The sequence below is a fragment of the Schistocerca piceifrons genome, chromosome 3 (assembly GCF_021461385.2).
Source record: "Schistocerca piceifrons isolate TAMUIC-IGC-003096 chromosome 3, iqSchPice1.1, whole genome shotgun sequence".
Taxonomy (NCBI): domain Eukaryota; kingdom Metazoa; phylum Arthropoda; class Insecta; order Orthoptera; family Acrididae; genus Schistocerca; species Schistocerca piceifrons.
In genome coordinates this window covers 698932476-698954017 of record NC_060140.1, presented here as the reverse complement: position 1 = coordinate 698954017, position 21542 = coordinate 698932476, and the positions used below count along the sequence as shown (strand labels likewise).

The 21542-nt window shown below is 36.3% G+C and overlaps 1 protein-coding gene across 3 annotated transcripts in view; it reads left to right on the top strand.

Annotated features, from left to right (window-relative positions):
- LOC124790101 (uncharacterized protein C1683.06c-like) overlaps positions 1-21542 on the top strand; it is a 75169-nt gene that overhangs the window by 19537 nt on the left and 34090 nt on the right. For all 3 annotated transcript variants that reach the window (XM_047257669.1, XM_047257667.1, XM_047257668.1), the window contains exon 2: positions 945-1141. In XM_047257669.1, coding sequence (XP_047113625.1) covers positions 947-1141 — 195 coding nt within the window. In that variant the 5' untranslated portion in view covers positions 945-946. The remainder of the gene's footprint in view (positions 1-944; positions 1142-21542) is intronic.

The following is a 21542-nucleotide window of genomic DNA, read 5'->3' as shown; positions in this document are numbered from 1 at the left end:
ATGATGTTTAAATTCATTACTTCATTACTATTAACCGTATATACAACATATCTCACAGACAGTACCCACATGTGTCACTGAATGTAGCTACCAAATCACATCATTCTGTGACACGCGTTTCAGGAGATACGATGTCAGAAACAATTAGATGTGTGAAAAACTGCTGCATCATGCGTGGTGTTTAAATTTATAGCTTCTTTGGCACTAACTCCATTCACAACACATTTCATAGACAGTATCCACTTATGCCGCTGAATGTACCTACAAAATTACATCATTGTCATTAATGATACAGGTGAACTATGTTTGTAAATATGTGTAAAATATATTAAATATATGTGAACTGTATGTGATGTGCATACAAGGGCAAAGCTATGAGTAAAAAGCTCCTCTTAAACTGCTGGACTGATTTCAATCAAACTTGGAACATACTCTAATTACTATCTGGAAAGAAATACTGTGCTAGTAACAACCAGCAACTTCCTACTGGCATAGGGATGATAACATGTAGAGAGAAAAGGGTAGAAGGAGACAGAGAGAGGGGGAGGAGAAGATGGACAGAAGTAAAAGGAGCAGATGAACAGAAAAAGGAAAGAGGAGGAGATGAACAGTGAGAGGGGGGAGCAGGAGATGCACTAATAGAAAGTTGGAATAAATATATACCTGGGATACACCAGATACTCAGCTAGTGAATGAATGAACTTAACCTACTTCTGTCAGATGTGTAATTTTTATATAAAGTGTAGTTATTTACTGGTATGTACAGTTTGGCTGTGAAGTTCTCAGTTGGTTGGATTTAGTTGACGTTTAAGATTGTTCCTGATTTTTTGCAGTACATCTTAAAATACAGTGACAATGTTCTAAGAATTTATTCAAAGAAAATAATTTCTAAAAAAAAGTTCAGAATGTAATGCCTTGTCTTAATTACAAATATCTTTCTGCAGATATGTCACAAAATCTACAGCTTGTGATAGACACAGATGTAGGTCTAGATGATGCACTTGCTCTTATGCTGTGCTTAGCATCAGAGGCTTGGAATGAAGCTAAAATTCATGGTGTAACATGTGTACATGGAAACACATGCCTTGAAAACGTGTGTAGCAACACACTGAAGGTGCTACATGCTGCAGGCCGCTTAGATGTGAGTCATTGGTCTCCAATACTGTTTAATTGCATAATGTACATGTTTTTATGAACTCAGTTGCAACAATGTAAACAACATTTTAATGAATTATTTCCATGTTTTTAGACCTACCACATAAATCTGTTTACATATTAAGAAATAAATGTTAATTTAGTAATTTGCTCTGAATGGTGTTAAAAATTGTGGCACCATTTTTAGAAAATTTGCAATAGCTTATGTTGCATTTGTCAGTGTGTCTGTCTTCTCTCAACATCCATTTTATCTTAATTTGATTAAATTACAGATGTAGTATATTTGCTGATAGGTAAATGATGTGAAATAGTGTAGTTTTGCTCGCATTAGTGACAAGAACAGGAAAAACTGTGTGAGATAGATATCCTGCAGAACTGCTTGTTGTTAAAACTAAGAAATTTCCTTTGTGATGTATACATAGGTCACAAAGTGTGATTGACTCACTAACCTATATTGCCAGTAATGTTGGTCTTAGGGATGAGATCAAAGCCTGATACAAAGGATGTTAAATGATGCGTGTATAGATGTATGAGGGACACTGTAGCTCAGCAACATTAGTTTTTAGATATTAAGCTTAGGTTGTTGCTGAGTGGTGTCCCAGAAGTATGGAATGGGATGGTGCTCTGTAAGGTGGGTTTAAGAGTACCAGTTTGAATGTTGAACAAGGCAGAACTTGTGATAGTTTGGGAAGTGTCTCTATATAATAATTTAGGACTCTATTGTTGGAGAGCATCAGGACTCAGTGGTGTTGTCTAACTGTTTCGCCCAATTTTTAATGAGGACTTACGAATATTCCATGAATATCTGAATGACTGTTTAGCAACAAGACCAGCTATGAACCATGAACTTTGCTTTCATTAGCTGTTGAATGGTAGAACTTTATTGTTATGATGGAGGATCAAGATAACTTTGTAAATATCCTCAAGTGTGAGAACTGTAATGGAAGACTACTGAATTTCAGTGAACATATGAGGATTCAGAACTTGATTAACTGTGAATTATAGTGAATGACTTAGATGAATACATCTGCATAAGCATTCACCTTCCCTAAATATTTTATTGAAGTGACTGCATCAGGCAGCACCATGCTAATACTGTATTCAAATGTTACAGGATTTTTTTTCCTACTCATGTGGATTAACTTACATCTATCTACATTTAGAGCAAGCTGCCATTCATCACTCCAACTAGAAATTCTACATAGTAATTTGGTATATTCCACAGTCACTCAATAGTGGCACCTTCCTGTATACCACAGGGTCATCAACAAACAGATATACAATGTTACTTACCCTGTCTGTGAGTTCATCTACAAATGTAGAGAAAAAGAGCAGTCTTATCATAATTTCCTGGGGCACTCCTTTCCTACTACCAACCTTACATGCTTATTCCATTTCATATCACTTTTCAATGTTTCATTATGTCCCCTTATTTGACTTGTTTTATCAGCACTTATTGTCACAGCATCTTCTCCACACAGTGAATAGATAGTAATGGTGATCTGAACTTGCGTTCCAAATTAAAGTCACTGTGTGTCACCCACCATATTTCAGAATAAGACTCTATAGTCCAGTACTTGTAAGCATTTCTGGTGGCAGCAGGGCAATGTTGACTGAAGTTCAGGGACATAATGCTGCTGTGCACCTGGATAGCAGAGAAAAGTAATTACCAAGGTAATTGTGTTATGTACAGTGCTGTAAACACTATATTTAGAAGTGATGCTACTCATTTAATGCCTCAGATCTGCACTGTACTATTCATGATCCTGTGTTCTATTGTATAACCCAAACCACATTCACATCTGTTATCATTTTCTTCTGAAATGAGGAGAGGTATGTAATGTGCAGTCATGATTTTTATCATAGCTTTTTTGGAAATTATATATTTCAGTAGAAATCTCTCATACACTATTTTTAAAAAAATTTAGTACTTTCTTGTTTGTGGTGAATTGTCCAGTGAAGTTACGCATCATTTTCATGTTCTGTAAATGCAGCCAGAAGAAAGCTTTAACGTAACAAAGCTTACTGTTCACTGGATATATTCTCAAGAGCTTTCATAGTTTTTCTACAAGGATAATGTCAAAAACATCAATAAATCTAACAAGGTTCCTCTCTCAATTCAAAACAATAAGATACTCAGTTCTTTACTTTATTTATGACTCTGTAAGTTTACAGAAAACTCACCACAGCCACTAGTACTGAATAGTGGTATTGTTTAAATTCAGACATTTGCAGGAGATGCTTATGCCTACAGTCATGATCTTTTACATAAGTTTTTTGGCGCATTGACAATATTATGAAAAGGATAGATTGCTACTCACCATAAAGATGACACATCGAGTTGCAGACAGGCACAACAAAAAGAGTGTTACACATTGAGCTTTTGCCCAAAGCCTTCATCACAAAGGAAACACACACACACACACACACACACACACACACACACACACATTCACATGAGCCAGCACACCACTCACTGACCATATCAGCATCCTAATGATGTCCCTAGATTTTCACTGGTGTTTTTAATTTTTAAGATGTTTACACTTTAATCAGTGGGGTAGTTTATGAAGACTAATTTGATACTAATTATTTTCAAACCAATGAAATTTCAGCATGAGATTTTCACTCTGCAGCAGAATGTGCTCTGATATGAAACTTCCATGCAGATTAAAACTGTGTGCTGGGCCAAGACTTGAACTGTGGACTTTTGCCTTTTGCGGGTAAGTGCTCTACTAACTGAGCTACCCAAGCATTACTCACGACCCATTCCCACAGCTCCAATTCTGCCAGTACCTCATCTCCTACTTTCCAAACTTCACAGAAGCTCTTCTGCGAAATTTGTGTATTTGTAGATAGCTATGTAGTCTACCTTATCATACAGCTCTACTTTTACCGATTTACAATTTATTTTTTGTGAAATTAAGTTTTTATACCTCAGAATAAACATTCTGGCTTATAATTCAAAATATATGTATAAAAATCTGAACCTTTATTTTGATGCAACTTCTCAAATACTGTCTTCAGACACATGGTTTGTTGGAATTGCTTAAAGCATTTAAAGAGTTATTAATTTTCTAAGTTCATGTGTATTTACAAAGCTTGCATCTTGAATAATTTAAGTATTGAGGAGGCATTAGACATGCATTCTTGTATCAGTTTTCTCTTTCTCCTAATTTTTAGCTATATTGGTTTAGGTTATGGATTTTGCAGCCGTGAAATGATTTCCCCAAGCCAGTAATACACCAGGTTACCTGCTCCCTTCTGCAAACCATGTTTGTATTTGGCTTCTTATTCCCATCAATAGCAGAGTCTAATTTATCATGTACTGGGTTAGCAGCCAACAGGTAATCACTGCCTTCTGTTGAGCATTCCTAGCCTTTGATTCAAACATGCCATGTCCCCTACAACTATCAAAACAGATCACATACACTGTTACCTTGACATCTCACCACACAGTTACCATAGTGCGTTAGTGTTGTTTGTGTTCCATGTTGTTACCACAGCTTGTAGGTACATAAAAGGCATGAACAGCATCAGATGCTAGGTGATCACTGCAAACTATAAGGAGATTCCCCCTACTCATGTGAGACATTATCATTACCTGATAGATTGTGAAAGGCCTTCATTGTGAATCTCCACTTGGCTGACTGGACAAATCAAGCAATATCCAGATTTGTGTGCATTCAGATCTGATAGTGGCCTGATGTTGAACTGCATGGAAAAGTGGTAGCAGGCACACTTGTCATCAAGGTTGAAGTTAACCACATCTGACCACCACAAGCACATTGTAACCCTTTCTAATCTGCACATGCCATCCAAGAATGAGTAATCGACCTCTTACAACATTAACTGTCATTGCGCACCTTTGGTCAGAGACTAGCAGCAGCTGTACAAGAGAATTATCATTTCATTTTTAGGCTGCTGTTAATGCCACAACACAAATTGTTGCATTTGGAGTAGTGACATGACCAGGAAGCATGGTCTGCTGATGAATGTCTTTGCATTGTGTTCAGCGATGAATCGCTGTTCTGCACTATCTGGGAAGACCACTGTCAGTGAGTATGGTGTGACCAGGGTAGAAGTCCCATTCTTCTATTGATTTTGAGAGGCACAGTGGTGTCACTCCTGGCATCGTGGTGTGGGGAACCATTGGGTTGACTTAACGTCACAGCCAGTAGTGATTGAGGAAACTCTGACAGCATAATAGTACGTCTTAGTTGTCCCGTGTCCTCATGTATTACCTCTCATGCTATGGTATTGTGGTGGCATTTTTCAAGAGGACAGTGCTCATCCTCATATGACACATGACTCTATGATGTTGAGGTATTCTGATGGCCAGCAAGATCCCAAGATCTGTCCCCGTTAGAACATGTGTGGAATCAGCTCAGGCTACAACTCTGTCCAAATGTCAATATTCAGAATATCAAGAACTAGTTACAACAGTTGTCAGTCAGCTTGCCGTGGGAGAAGCTACAACAGCTTTATGCCATCCTTTGCAATCGAATCAGTGCATGCATCCAGGCCAAAGGGGGGTGCATTGTCATACTGAGAAGTGAGCTCATATTGCCAAGTTCTTCGTAAATTTGACTTGATTTTGTAATCGCTGAAATAGCATCATATACCAGTATCCTATCAATCATGAAGTTTACAGCATAGATGATAATACTATTAACAGTGTATTTCTTAACTCTGGTACAGAAGACATCATATACCCATATGGAATGTGCCTTTTGCATTTATATTGTTTCTGATGCTAATCTTCATTCTAAGAACTTTATTGTGGCAGTAAGGTTTTTAGTAAAAGTTGTGGTGCGTCTTGCTGCATTTCTGTCATCTCATTGCTGATTTTGTTTAAAAATGAAAGAACTATTGGTGGCTTGCCTTTTCACTATTTACTTTATGTAGGAAATCCCATACAGGTACTTGTAGTTCATTTCGAATGTACCTAATACATTACTCTGACTTGGTTCTACACAGTAGCTCTTTTTGCTTCATTTTTGTCTCTTTATGCATTGTAAGGCATGGTTCTCTCTTAATAGACCCAACAGACGTCTCACAATATCTGCACAGATGTCTGTTCTGCACTTCGTTTGTTGTAGCTGCCAGTAATGTTTCTAGTAACTTTGACATTTTGCACCTTTTAATACTGTCCACAATATATTGTTTCCTCTGTATCTGAAAGTTCTCTACACAGTACAAGTAGAAAAAGTTCTGCTTTCAGCTCTTCCAGTCCACTTAACTAACATTCAGTTGGAATCAGGAAATCTAAAATCTCTACTAACATGTTCAGCTAATGAACGTCTGTATTCATATGCCTGTGACAACAGGTATGTAGACTATCTACTTATCTTGGTAGCACAAGTTTGATTAAGCATTGTTATATCTATATTAGTTTGGGCTTCAGCCCTTTTATGGCATGAATATAGTACCTCCTTCTGATTTGGCACTTGTAGATTAAATTATTATATGATTTCTTGTAGCTCCATTCCTAACTCACTAATTATCCTACTGTTCCACAGCACCAGTGTATCAGTGGTATTAACTGCTACTCCACCAGTACTCTACACAGTGTAATCTTTGAGGTGTAACACTCATAAATATAATACTAAAAGGAAAAATGATTTACGCTATCCATCGCATTGCCTCAGCATGTCACAGAAAGGAGTGAGATATTCAACTATAAAGATTTTGGCCACCTATCAAAGTGATGTAAAGAATTTAATGTGTAATGAAATTAACTTCATATACAAACAGTAGATCTTTAATTCATTTTGTCACACTACCTGTCTTGCACTTGTCAGACTTGAACCATTAAGCATTAATTGCCTTTGTATATGAAATATGTTTTTAGTTCTTGAACTATAAGACCATGATATCCAGTGTTCTTGTAAAAGTGATCTGCAGATGAACTTTTGTTGGACCTACTTTAATTTTTTTCTGTGTTCTTAAGTAACTAAAATTTGATAGAATGAACGGTAGACTCTTGCAGAGAAATATCTTCCTTAGCATTGTTATTCATAGAAAACCCACTCATATGAAATGCTTCTATGTTGTTGTTGTTGTTGTTGTTGTGGTCTTCAGTCCTGAGACTGGCTTGATGCAGCTCTCTATGCTACTCTGTCCTGTGCAAGCTTCTTCATCTCCCAGTACCTACTCCAACCTACATCCTTCTGAATCTGCTTAGTGTATTCATCTCTTGGTCTCCCTCTATGATTTTTATCCTCCACGCTGCCCTCCAATACTAAATAGGTGATCTCTTGATGCCTCAGAATATGTCCTACCAACTGATCCCTTCTTCTAGTCAAGTTGTGCTGCAAACTCCTCTTCTCCCCAATTCTGTTCAATAGCCCTCATTAGTTATGTGATCTGCCCATCTAATCTTCAGCATTCTTTTGTAGCACCACATTTCGAAAGCTTCTATTCTCTTCTTTTCCAAAGTATTTATCATCCACGTTTCAGTTCCATACATGGCTACACTCCATACAAATACTTTCAGAAACGACTTCCTGACACTTAAATCTATACTAGATGTTAACAAATTTCTCTTCTTCAGAAATACTTTCCTTGCCATTGCCAGTCTACATGTTATATCTTCTCTACTTTGACCATCATCAGTTATTTTGCTCCCCAAATAGCAAAACTCCTTTACTGCTTTAAGTGTCTCATTTCCTAATCTAATTCCCTCCGCATCACCTGACTTAATTCCACTACAGACATGCTTCTATATATACAAAGAACATGGCTGATGAAGTTAGCTTTGTTTATTTTTTATTTGGTATGCGTATTCCATGATCCGTACATGCGAGTGATTCGCCTGGATGTGGAACGTGAATGTGCACCATTCACATAGTTGGTTCTAGTTTGTAAGCAGTTTTGATGGAGAGTGTTTTTTCATACTGATAGTGCCTTACGTTGTACTTTCAGTTTGTGATGAACCAACCCTTAACTGAGCTACCTAAATGAAGTTAATCACTCTCAGTTGTCTTTTAATACTAACCCTCCTGACACAGATAACTGTAAATTAGTGAGTTGCCACTCTCACTGTAAAATGTTGACCCTGCGAGATGAATAATTTGTTAACTATGATACATCAAGCCCTTCTGACTACTGACTTCCTGAAGATCCAGCATATCTTCAGATGATTGGCGAACTATATTAATATGAATACTAAAAACTGCACAACAATAAATCAAATTAAATTAAAATCTCTTCTGTTCAATTACATCTCCCACAAAAATATGACAAAACACTCTGGAATGCAGTGATAACCAAAATTCCTGAAAACACTTTAATGATAGACTAACTCTAATAAGGACACGTCAGTATAAATTGAGAATGAAGCTCTTTTATTAAATCTGAAGTTGCAATATTAGAGTAATGCCGAATAGTTTTTGGGTTTGTATCTTAACCCAAGTAGTTGCTAAAACTTTACTAAGTCTCAGTAATACTCTTAGCAACTTCTTGGACTTCCTAGAAACTGGCAACATTAATAGAAAAGCACAGATCCTTCAGTCCTTTACCAAAAAGAGGTTCTACCTCCCAACTGTAAACTAACTGTGTGTTCCCTTGAGAACTGTACCTTGTGTTATATAGACAGCGTCTCTCTGTTTTCCACCTCTCCAAGTAGAACTTCCAGGCCCTTCCTGTGTGCAGCATATCCTCCGCTGCCTTAATGTCTCTTGTCATGCTCCATATGTTCCAATCCCCCCTTGGGCATTCAGCCCCAGCCTAACACTCATTGACTCACTGACTGGCATCACTTAGTTCCAATAACATCAACATAGAGGAATTATGGGCAAAGTTTAAGCAGATTGTAAATCATGGTCTGGAGAATCATGGGCCTAGTAAGGAATTTTTCATGCGGGAGAATCGTAAAAACATACTGTCATTTGACCATCATGCAGACTCCCATATGGATGATGTAGTAATAAGCATAACTGAGAGAGTTGAAAACAAATAAGCCATCAGGTCTGCATGGGATCACAATTTGGTTTTACAAAGAGTCTTCTTTTTCTTGATGCCATACACCAGTAGTGCATCGGTTGCTCACAGGTGGCGTTCCTTTGCTTCTTGAACCATCTCTTCAAAGTTGTTGATGTCAGTTCTTGTCTTGATATCCTGTGACCATGATTGCTTCCTTCTACCTCGTGGGTCCTTTCCTTCTATTCTGCCTTCTGTAATTAATTGCAGAAGTTCATATTTCTTCCCCCTCATAATGTGCCCCAGGTACGATGTCTTTCTTCTTTTAATTGCCCTCATTAGTTATCTGTCCACCCCGGCTCTACACAGCAATTCAGCATTGCTCTCTTTCTCAATCCATGGTATTTTTAGTAATCAGCGCAAGAGCCACATTTCTGTTGCTTCTAATCTCTTTACAAGCTGCTTTAATTGACCAAGTTTCTGCTCCATAGAGTAGGACGAGGATAACATAGCAATGCACAACCCTTATTCTCAGATGGAGCGGCATGTCTGTGTATTTAAGCACATTTCGTAGCCTACGGAATGTTTCTTTGGCAATCCCACAGTGATTCAAAGAGTACTCTATGGAATTGGCTCCTTACTCAGCTTGTAATTATTGCAAATCTCTTGCCCAGTGCAAAGTCCCAAACAACTGGAAAAAAGTGAAGGTGATTCCTGTATAAAAAGAAGGGTAAAAGTATGGACCTACAAAATTACAGACCAATATTCCTAACACCGGTTTGCTGCTGAATTCTTGAACATATTCCGAGTTCAAATATCATAAATTTCCTTGAGACTGAAAAGCTGATGTCCATAAATCAGCACAGTTTTAGAAAGCATCGCCCATGCGAAACTCAGCTTGCCCTTTTCTCACATGATATACTGCAAACTATGGATGAAGGGCAACAGGCAGATTCCATGCCTCCAGATTTCCAAAAAGTGTTTGACACAGTGTCCCACTGCAGACTGTTAACAGAAGTATGAGCTTATGGACTAGGTACACAGATATGTGAGTGGCTCGAAGACTTAAGTCTTTGGCCAAGGATGTTGTCCTAATGAAAAGTGTTCATCAGCCACAAGGGTATCATCAGGAGTGCTCCAGGGAAGTGTGATAGGACTGATGTTGTTCTCTTTATATGTAAATGATTTGGCAGACAGGGTGGGCAGCACTCTGGAGTTGTTTACTGATGATGCTGTGGTGTACAGTAAGGTGTTGAAGTTGAGTGACTGTAGGAGGATACAAGATAACTTAGACAAAATTTCTGGTTGGTGTGATGAATGGCAGTCTGACTCTCACCACCCTCTTGTAGCTGAAAGTTGATTTATTATTTTTTGAAGTAAGTTACTAATTTTGGCAGCTGGTCACATTTTCACTGCACTTGCCACACTGAGATAGTGACACATTGCTGCGAGAGATAGAAAAGATTGAATGTAAATAATCAGCTTTATTATTAAGACTCATATTTTATTCCTCTTGTTTGTAGTAAGTTGAAAACTTGTTATTCATTCTTACTTTTGGTATACTTTTTATGACTGTCTTAGAGGATGATTCAGTTGGTATTACGATACAAAATCATGTGAACACTGGAGGACTTTCTGGTGAATACTGCATATATTTTCAGTCATTTCACTTCACAGTACAAATCAATGTAACACACACAACTTGTACTCAATCCTCGCACTTCAAACTCGTACAACCAGCTGAACAAAAAACCGAGATTTACCTCTAACAATATGTAGCAAAGAAGTTACTATCATATATAGCTCTGTTTACACAAAATCATCTTTGGGACATACATTTCATTAACAAAATACTAATAATTGTTCACCTTTTTTGAGAAGTCCATAATCATCATTGTAATTACATTACATGTTTATGTAAGATGACATTCAAACATTTTCACATGGCTATGCAGCAGTGGATTTTTTTTTTTTTACTGCAATGTGGAATCATTCATTTCATTTCATATGACCCAAGATTGGTTAGTACATTTATCTCTCAATAATCAGTTTTATTACAATTGTACCCCAAATATGTTGATAGCATAAAATGCCAGAAAAATTTTGATATACAATAAAACTGGTTATGCCAACAAGTTTTGGAGTGTAACAAATCAGTATTCATTAGTTCTTCATTACATGATATACAACATTTTGATGACCTTACATCATTCAAAGGAGGTTAAGAGCAAAATTTTGCTTTACAGAGTTCTTTTCTCACAAATTTTCAAAACAGTTTCAAAGTCTGATCTTTTACCTATTCTACAGCTCTCAAATTATTACCAAATATCGTGTAACATATATAGGGTAAGCAAAAGATGGTACACAGAACAGTGATTTTATTGTACTGGTATGGCAGTAGAACTTGTATTTCATGAAAATGTCAGTGAGCACTGTGAGTAACCCAAAAATACTGTGATCAATGAATGTCTGTTAGTAACACTACACAAAAACATTTTCTTTTTAGTCCTTTATATACCAACATTTATAACTCTGTCTTCAATAAGTGAAATATCATTGATTGGTAATGCCCTATAACCAAAAGCAAACATCTTAGTCCATATAGAGCTATTTGAAATTGTTGTTTGAAGTGCTTTAAAGAGACGATAGCAAAATACTTTAGATCACAGAACAAAATTAATGTACTTTGTTAGAACATACCCCTTTTGCTCATAACACCAATGAAACATTTTCGTAACAATGTTTTACGATCTCTTACTTCCAAATTCAACTTTCGTACAGAACATTGAACTCTCAGCATATAAAAATAAGCTACAACAAAAATTTATTTTTTGTATCTCTTTGCGAGAACTTTTTTTTTTCCTTTCATGACATGGCACCTGTTCTGTTGGAACACCTCATCCACAGAAGTTATGGTGACATAAAATAGGACAGAGTCTGGACAGAAAAGAGTAAAAAACGTGAAGAGTACAGTGAAAACAGAAGCCAGATATAAAAGAGTTAGAGTAGAGTGAACCAGAAATTAATAATGGATACATGTAGCTAGGAAAGGCACCACTAGCCAAGTGGTGTGCCTACCAAAGTCAGCAGACCCCCTACCTATTCCATGTGCAAGATTATCAGTTTTATTACTCACTTTGTCCTTTAGTTTCTCATTGTTACAAACATTTTGAATTCATTAGTTTTCATGTCACATTTATAAAAATATTAGCCAGTTAGTTAGTTAAAATATTACTCTAAATATTGACAAATAACACTGCAAAGAAAAGCTAATTACTGCTTATGAAAGAACATAACAAAATACAAATCATGATTTACTTAGAACCAGTAGAAAAGCAACACAGTGCAAGCAAAAATAATAAGTTACCACACTTAAATTGTTTGCACAAAAATACATGAAAAACTGTAACCACATAGTTCATTACATGTGGTAGCAAATATTTTGTTTGTGCAACATCTCATTCCTTCTCATTAGTTTTCTTTACTTTTTCGTTTGTGTGGCTTCAGTGAGATAACATTTCTTAGCCCAAGAAGTGTTTTAGATTTAGGATAAATCAACCAGTAGGCATTGGGGCGTGGTTTCTCAGTGACCTCAAATCAACCAATATAGGAATCGAAAAACTTATTTGATTCAGATGTTGACATTTTAGATTTCTAATGTGATTTAACTGTAACATAGTCTCTAATGTTTAACTGTGATTTTTGACCTTATTATCATGTCTTGTCTTTGATATCTCTCCCTGCTTTTTCGTGGTTTCTCTCACAACTGCTTCACATTCTTGAGCAGATATGACAGTACATGGTGGATAATCTAGTAATTCAGAGATAAGATCTGCTGGTTTATTGTGAAACATAATTTGAAAAGGTGAAAGTCCTGTGGAACTGTGTTGCAAACTATTCATTACATCTTCAAAATCACTGATGTATTATACCATGTATGGTGTTTATGGCTACAATATGTGCAATATAGATGATTAATTTCATGCCTCTATCTCTCTGCTGGATTTGATGAAGGATTATAAACTGAAATTAATATGCATCTAATACCAGATTTTTCTATGAATGACTTCCATCATTTTGATACAAACTGTTAGCCATTGTTTGACAAGATTACTTTAGGCTTTCCTGCATTTTTGAAGTAATCTTTTTCGCTTTTAGCAAAAATCTTCTTACTTGTAGCTTTTTTGACAAGATATAATTTTGTATATTTGGAGAAAACATCATCAAAAACAAAAATATAACAATAACCATTTTTGCTATGTTCCATAGTTGCACCTATAATTCATACTCCAATCACAGGTAATTCTATGTAGTCTTGGTTATGTTATGTAGTCCTGGTTATGTCTTATTTTTTTACTTAAGGATTGAAACACTCCTGAAATTTGGCTGCCTGTGTCAACAAGACACCTGCCTTCCCATAATCCTATTCTGACCTTAATTAATGGTCAACAAACATTATTACATTTATCAGTCTGAACATCCTCACATGACAGGTCATCTTGTATCTCTTCAAAACTAAAACCTCCAAAATCATTGTTGTTCTTACCATTTTCATTGCCTTGGCACACTTTCATTAAATTAAAGCAGACATTGTTATCACTGTCACTGAGAATTTTATCAGTCCATATACACTTACCTGTTTCACTTAGATCAGCACTGTAGTACTTGCCTTTAAGCTGTTTTACAACAATATATTTAATTTTATACCACCAGTCAGGATATAAAGTTAAATATAGATTTTTTTTTCAAGATTCTAAAGCTTTCATCTTTCTCAATAGCATCACCATTTAACCACACATTATATAAAAAAATTTCATTCTAATTCATAACTTTAAGCAGCTTGCTGTCACTGTCATACCTGGTAACTGAATTAATATGATCATCTGTACATGCCTCCTTACTAGTAATTAGATAAATAAAAAATCGAGAGTTTTTTTGACTGTGATACTGTTATTAACGTCACTTAATCCCTTAACAGTGTCCTTGGGTGCCTCTACAGCATAATAGCCACTACTACACATTTCCTTACTAATACCTAATGCCTCCAACTCTTCCTTAAAACAAACAATGTAATTTTCTTCTTCATTACTATACTCACCATCACTTACCTTCAATTGATTATATTCAATAATACCACAAACAACTTCAATGTCACCACACAAATTACCAGCATCACAATCCCCTACTTCATTGCTGTTAAAATACCCATTATCACTTAATTTGCTATTCATTAATACAATATTCACTTTTTTCTTCCCTGGTTGCTGTATTAGTTTCTGAATTCCAGAATCCTTACAAAAATCACTACCTTCAGCATTTAACAAATGACAAGTCTCTAACTAGTTATAGAATTCTAATAAATCAATTTCTTCTGTATCCTCCTTTCCAATTTCTGTATGCTCACTGACCTTATTTTCATATTTTACGTTGCCTAGTGAACAAACTTCTTCCTCAACAGATATCATATTAACAGGATAGTACACATCTTTAAGATAACTACTGATTTCTTCACTAGGATGTTTTTCTTCTGAATTACTACACCACCCTGTTTCCTTGTTTTGTTGTTATCATCTATATTCCAATTTCTGTTCTAACTATTGCCATGTTGCTCTCAACAATACAGATTTTTACCATTTACTCTATTACATTCCTTCTGATGATAATTGTTACCATTGTGATTATTATGTTCCTTCCTGTTGTGATTATTACTATGCAAATTTCAGTTACTACCTCTTTCAAAATGTGCGTGTGTCTGTTGTAATTGTATTTCCCTGTTTTTGTTTCCCAAAACACTATCTAATTTATCTACATATTTCAAAAACTTGTCTGTTGTGTCATTTGGCCCATAGATTAGATCCAACTGTACCTCAGCTGATAACCTCATTTTTAAAGCATCAGTCTGGGTTAGTTCATCAAAAGGTTTGCTCAGATGAGCTAATTTTTTTAGTTGAGTTTTGCAAAACTGTTTCATACTAATACGTCCTGCCATATAATTTGGTCCATTGAGCAATTCAATTTTTATTCTGGTTTGTTCAATTTCTGACTAAAATTCATCTAAAACTCCTTTCTCAAAATCTGCATAGGTTGTGTCATCATTTATATACTGATTAGCCCATCTTAATGCTTCACCTCCAGAAACTTCTTTAAAAAACTTGACTTTCATAATATCAGTCTTACTAGACACAAAATTCTCTCTGCAAAGCAGCAGAGAATCTGCAGGATCTTCACCAGAAAAGTTTTTCATTGGAATGTTGCAGAACATTGTACCAATATCAATTTCTATTAACTACATCATTAGACAATTCTTCAGCTTTTTTACACAAAACAGAAACACTACTTTCTAGAGTATTGGTTTTGTTGTAACTTAATTTCACTTTTTTTTTTCAATTTGCTGTGTACTGTCTTCACCTGGCAAGTGCCAGTTTGGTGTTAACATTAGTTTCCAAATTCAAAATTCAACTATTTACAGTTTTGTCCACTGAACTTATTTCCTCATGCTCTTTTTCAAAAGCAGCTTTTTTTTCCTAACTTAAGTGATCTCATCTTTGATATCTTTGACTTCTGTGTTAAATTAAGTTCAATTCCTTTCATTTTAGATTCCACAGTCTCTACTCGGCCTTCTAACCTCTCAATTTTTCGATTGATATTGTTTAGTTGAACTGTATTTTTACCGATACAATTAAATAATGCTCCTATTGGATGACCAATTTCTATGAACTAATTCCCATTATCATGGCTCACTTTGATTAACAATGACAGCATGGTACTTATGTCATTATCATCGTCTCATTTTAATTCATCAATTTGTTTTTGCTGTTTTACAAGTTCATCACAAAAGTTTTCCTGTTCTTGTTTCACTACACTACACTACTTAAGTCTCCCATGTCTGTATTATCCCCACTGTTCCAGATTCTTCAATGACTGTCATTGTTAATAATTGTACAATGAAACACTTCACCAAAAAGAAAAAAATAAAGAAAATATTTCCAGTACTTCGATGTTTCAGGTCGACATTGTTAATTACTCACATCACTTTTTATTTTTCACCCTTTTCATCTTCTTGTTTACAAACTCATTTTTGCTGCTGTTGGTGCTGTTTTGTAGCTGTGGTTCATATCTGTCTGATTCTCCACATAAAATTTTCACAATTTTTTTTTTAATCTGCAACAAGAAAAATAGTCCAACACAGTGTTCACAGTTCACTTTCAAAAAATCCCGAATAATGCCACCATATTCTGACCATCACCACCCTCCTGTAGCCAAAATTTGATTTATTAATTTTTGAAGTAAGTTACTAATTTAGGTGGCTGGTCACATTTTCACAGACTTGCCACACTGAGATAGTGACACATTGCAGTGAGAGATAGCAAAGGTCGAATTTAAATAACCAGTTTTATTACTAATACTCATCTTTTATTCCTCTTCTTTGTTGTAAGTTGAAGGCTAGTTATCCATTCTTGCTTTTTGTATACTCTTTATGATTGTTTGGGGGATGATTGGGTTGCTACTATGAAATCATGTGAACCCTAGTGGACTTTCTTGTGAATAATGTGTATATTTTGAATCATTTCACTTCACAAAAAAGATAAATATAACACACATAACTTGTGCTCCATCCTTGCACTTCAAACTCATACAACCAACCGAACAAAAAACAAAGATTTACCTATAACAACTTACAGCATAGAACTTAGTATCATATATTGAACTATTAATGCAAAATCATTTGTGGGACATACATTTCATTTAAAAAATACAAATAATTGTTTCTCTTTTTTGGGAAGTTCATAATTATCATTGTAATTACATCAAGTGTTTATGTAAGTTGACATTTAAAAATGTTCGCATAGTTATGTAGTAGTGGATTTTATTTTTTTTGCTTCAATATGGAATCATTCATTTCATAAGGTTCAAAAATATCAGTTAGTACATTTATCTCACCATAACCAGTTTTATTGCAGCAGCTAGCTCTAGATGTAAATGTGTTAATACAGATAAGTAGAAGAAAAAACCCATAATGTTTAGATATAGCATTTGTAGTGTCCTGCTTGACACAGTCACAACATTTAAATCTCTGGGCATAATGTTGTGAAGCGATATGAAATGGAATGAGTATGTGAGGATTGTGATAGGGAAGGCAAACGGTTAACTTTGATTTATCGGGAGAATTTTAGGAAAGTGTGGATCATTTGTAAGGGAGACCACGTATGGATTCTAGTGTGACCTATTATTGAGTATTGCTTAAGTGTTTGGGATCAGCAACAGGTCAGATTAAAGGAAGAGATTGGAGCAAGTCAGCTGCTGATAGATTTATTACTAGTAGATTCAGACAACGTGCAAGTGTTACAGAGTTGCTTCGGGAACTCAAATGGGAATCCCTGGAGGGAAGGTGATGTTCTTCTCGAGGAATGCTATGGAGGAAATTTAGAGAACTGAAATTTGAAGCTGACTGCAGAATGATTCTGCTGCCACTAACATGCACTGCACATGAGGACCACAAAGATAAGATACGAGAAAGTAGGGCTCATATAGAGGCAGGTAGACTGTCATTTTCCTTCACTCTGTTTTTGAATGGAACAGGCAAGGAAATGACTAATAGTGTTACAGGGTACCCTCCGCCATGCAATATCAGTGGCTTGTGAAGTATCTATGTAGATGTAGATATAGATGTTGACCCAACTCCCTTCCAGCTCGTGTATCTCGATACTCATTCTTGACCTCTTTCTCCCTTTGGTGGTTGTCTTATAAACATCCATAGAAGCATGCTTACATTGGTTACTCAGCTCCCTACTACACTGCAACCTTGCTTGCTCCTGCCAGGTGAATATACCGGTATAGCTGTTTTCTGATAAGTGAAACTGTTATGTTTAACAGGAAAGTAACACCTTGCATCTGCCAACCTACATCCCTTGTATGGTTGCAAATAGCCTTGGAGTTCCTGGAGCCACGATCGTTCCAGAACAAGCCTTGGTGTTGTATAGGCTTCAGAGCTAACATTTCCTAGAATGGATTAATTTTGCTGTGGTCTGGCAGTCATAGGCCACTTGTACCCAAGTGTTAGGTAAGCTGCCTTCTGGCTTCCCAGGGATGCGGCAGAATATGCACCATTCCCACTCTTAGCCAGAAACCATTATCCAGGGAGATATTCTCTTTGTGACACTCGTTTGACATGGCAGAAAGCTGATTCTTCTATAAACTTCAAAATTTGAAGCAAAATACTTTTACTTTTAGGACTATTCTTAAACAATTCATAGTTATATTTGGAAGCTTTTGCTTCCCCATACTTTTTTATGAGATTTTGTTCATACACTGGTTCAGTGAGCTCTTGCGTATGAAATAATTATATAATAACTGTTACATTCAACAGGAAAGTAACACCTTGTAGCTGCTGACTCACATCCGTGTTGTGTTTGCAAATATCCTTGGAGTTCCTGGAGCTGCTAATGTTCCAGAACAAGTCCGGGTGTTGTATAAGCTTCAGAGCTAACATATCAGAGAGTGCATTAACCTTGATGTGTCTTGCACTCCTGTGGGGCTTGTACCCAAGGGTTAGATAAGCTGCCTTCTGGCTTCCCAGGGTTGCGGCAAAATATGCACCACTCCCACTCTTAACCAGAGACCATTATCTAGGGAGATATTCTCTTTGTGACACTAATTTGACATGGCAGTGTCCGCAGACCGTGGTCTAGTGGCTAGTGTTGCTGCCTCTGGATCTCGGCATCCCACGTTCAATTCCCAGCTGGGTTGGCGATTTTCTCTGCCCGGGGACTGGGTGTTTATGTTGTCCTCATCGTTTTATCATTATCATCATCACTCGTGATAGTGGCTAGATTGGATTGTGTAAAAAAAATTGGACTGTGTAAAAATTGGGACTTAGTACGGGCGCTGATGACCACGCAGTTGAGCGACCCACAAACCAAATATAATTGACATGGAAGAAAGCTGATTCTCCTGCAAACTTCAAAATTTGAAGCAAAAGACTTTTATTTTTGAGACTATTCTTAAATATAGGTACAGGACGTATCTATAGTCTCCTTGGTTGCACAAAATTAATGTCAAATTGACCATGGTTTTGACTGCACTAAGGTAGTCTTCATCAGAATAAAAATTACATAGGATTACATGTTATCACACCATGTGTGAAAAATATCTGAGTAAAAGTGCTCTAGTCACACATGGTGTGATTACATGCAATCCTATGTAATTTTTATTCTGATGAAGACTGCCATAGTGCAGTCAAAACCACAATAATTTTGTGCAACTGAGGTGGCTATACATACATCCTGTAACTAAATAACGTACAGTTGCTGGATCTTAGCCAAAAAAAATGTTTTTATTCTTAAAGAATTCATAATTATATTCAGAAGCATTTGCTGCCCTGTGCTTCTTGATGAGAGTTTGTTCATACACTGACTCAGTGAGCTCCTATGTACTAACTAACTAAAATGCAATTTGAATTAATTTTTGCTGAACATTTTATGTTAATTTTCATATAGAAAATGCACTCTTACCAAAAGTGATGTTAATGTCAAACATATGGGTGTATTTTGTGAAGCATAATACTGCAACTGAACATTGGAGAACTAATAATATTCCACTATAAGTTGATTATTATAAATATCCCCAGTACTACAATTAATTTATACATTAACATTGTTAAGATATTATTTATAATATGGGTCCTGCATCTGACTAGTTAGTGGTTCTTTAGTCCAAGTTAGATCACTTTTGAAGGTATTGTTAAAAATTACATTCATTAAAATGAAATCATGATTGGAAATTTTGAGTACATTATTTTTTTATACTCACATTTGTCCTATTCACAAAAACCCAGGGTGTTGCAAGCTGCAGCAAGCAGATACTGGAACACATTGTTGATGAGAATAAACAGATGAGATAAGTAAAATTTTATAACTTTGTGTCATTCTGCTACTGCATGAACTTAATTTTGTGATATGCTTTGTTTTCTTTTTTTAAGTTAAACATGCACAAAGCACAAATAAAAGTAATATTTTGCACTGTGCTTGTGGTAGTAGGATAGTTACAGCACTTAACATAGCAGTAAGGTTAATGATTCCCATAAACTTCATGTTGTCTTCTTTTGCCTATTCACAGTATTGCTTCTGCTGCAAGGCACACTTAGTTTGAGCGTAGTTTCATGAGTGGTAAAAAATCTAAGTTATTTCACACCAATTCAAATTTTGCAAGCAGTAGTTATTGTAACAGTGTAGGCAGTTACTTTACTCCAGCAGGCCATGTTTCCTACAAAAACTTGAAACAATTTCTGGGGATGCCATGCAACATGTTCAGTGACACTCTGTAACTGGCTGACATTAAATGGTCATCAGCCTCACTAAAAACCATGTGAGACAAGAAAAATAAATTAACTCAGTGATGGTTTGTCCTTATCTGCTAGTTATTAAAACAGTCACCTCAGTCCATACATTGGGCATACTGATAAGCTTTAAAAATTGGGGAGTGAAAGGGACATTGACAAAAAACAAAATACATGAACATTTATCATCAAAATCTCTACATACTCCATTTTAGGAAACCCATTTCCACAACTGAAATTTCTTCTAACAGTCTGATTCTGGTAATACTTGCAGTTCACAGTAAAATATACAACTTTTTGACTTAACATCCTTGTGCCCCAGTGATGTCACATGATATCTTAATCACACTTACCACTCCTCTGCCTGATTACACCACTCACCACAATATCACTCCTGACTGCAAGGTCTCACCTTGATTCAGAGATTTCTTGTATGGTGAAAAATTCCATTCATAACTTTTCCTGTGTCCACCCAGAATTTGTTCGTAATGCTTAGACAACATTGGTGTTACACTGATCTGCCAGAACACTATGACCATCTACCTAATAGCTGGTGTGTCATGGATAACAGTGGGAACACGTTGTGGAATGGAAGCAGAGGCCTTGGTTGGTCACTGGAGGGAGTTTGCTACATACCTGCACACACAGGTCACCTAATTCTTGCAACTTCTTGGGAGGGGATAACAGTGGCAATGCAGTGTGGCATGGAAGCAGAGTCCTAGGTTGGTGGCTAGAGGGAGTTGGCACCACATCTGAACATACAGGTCACCTAATTCTCGCAAATTCTGGGAAGAGTGCAAAGAGCTCTGATGCTATATGTTCAGTCACATCACAGATGTGTCCAATTGGGTTCAGTTCTGGCAAGTTGGGCGGCTAGCACATTAATTAGAACTTGCCACTGTGTTCCTCAAATCACTCCATCACACTCCTAGCCTTGTGACATGTTGCATTATCTTGTTGAAAAATGCCACTGCCGTAGGGAAACATCATTGTCATGAAGGGGTGTACGTGGTCTACAACCAGTGTATGGTACTCCTTGGCCTTCATGGTGCCTTGCATGAGCTCTACTGGACCCATAGATACCAACCTGAATGTTTTCCAGTGTATAATGGAGCTGCCACCTGCTTGT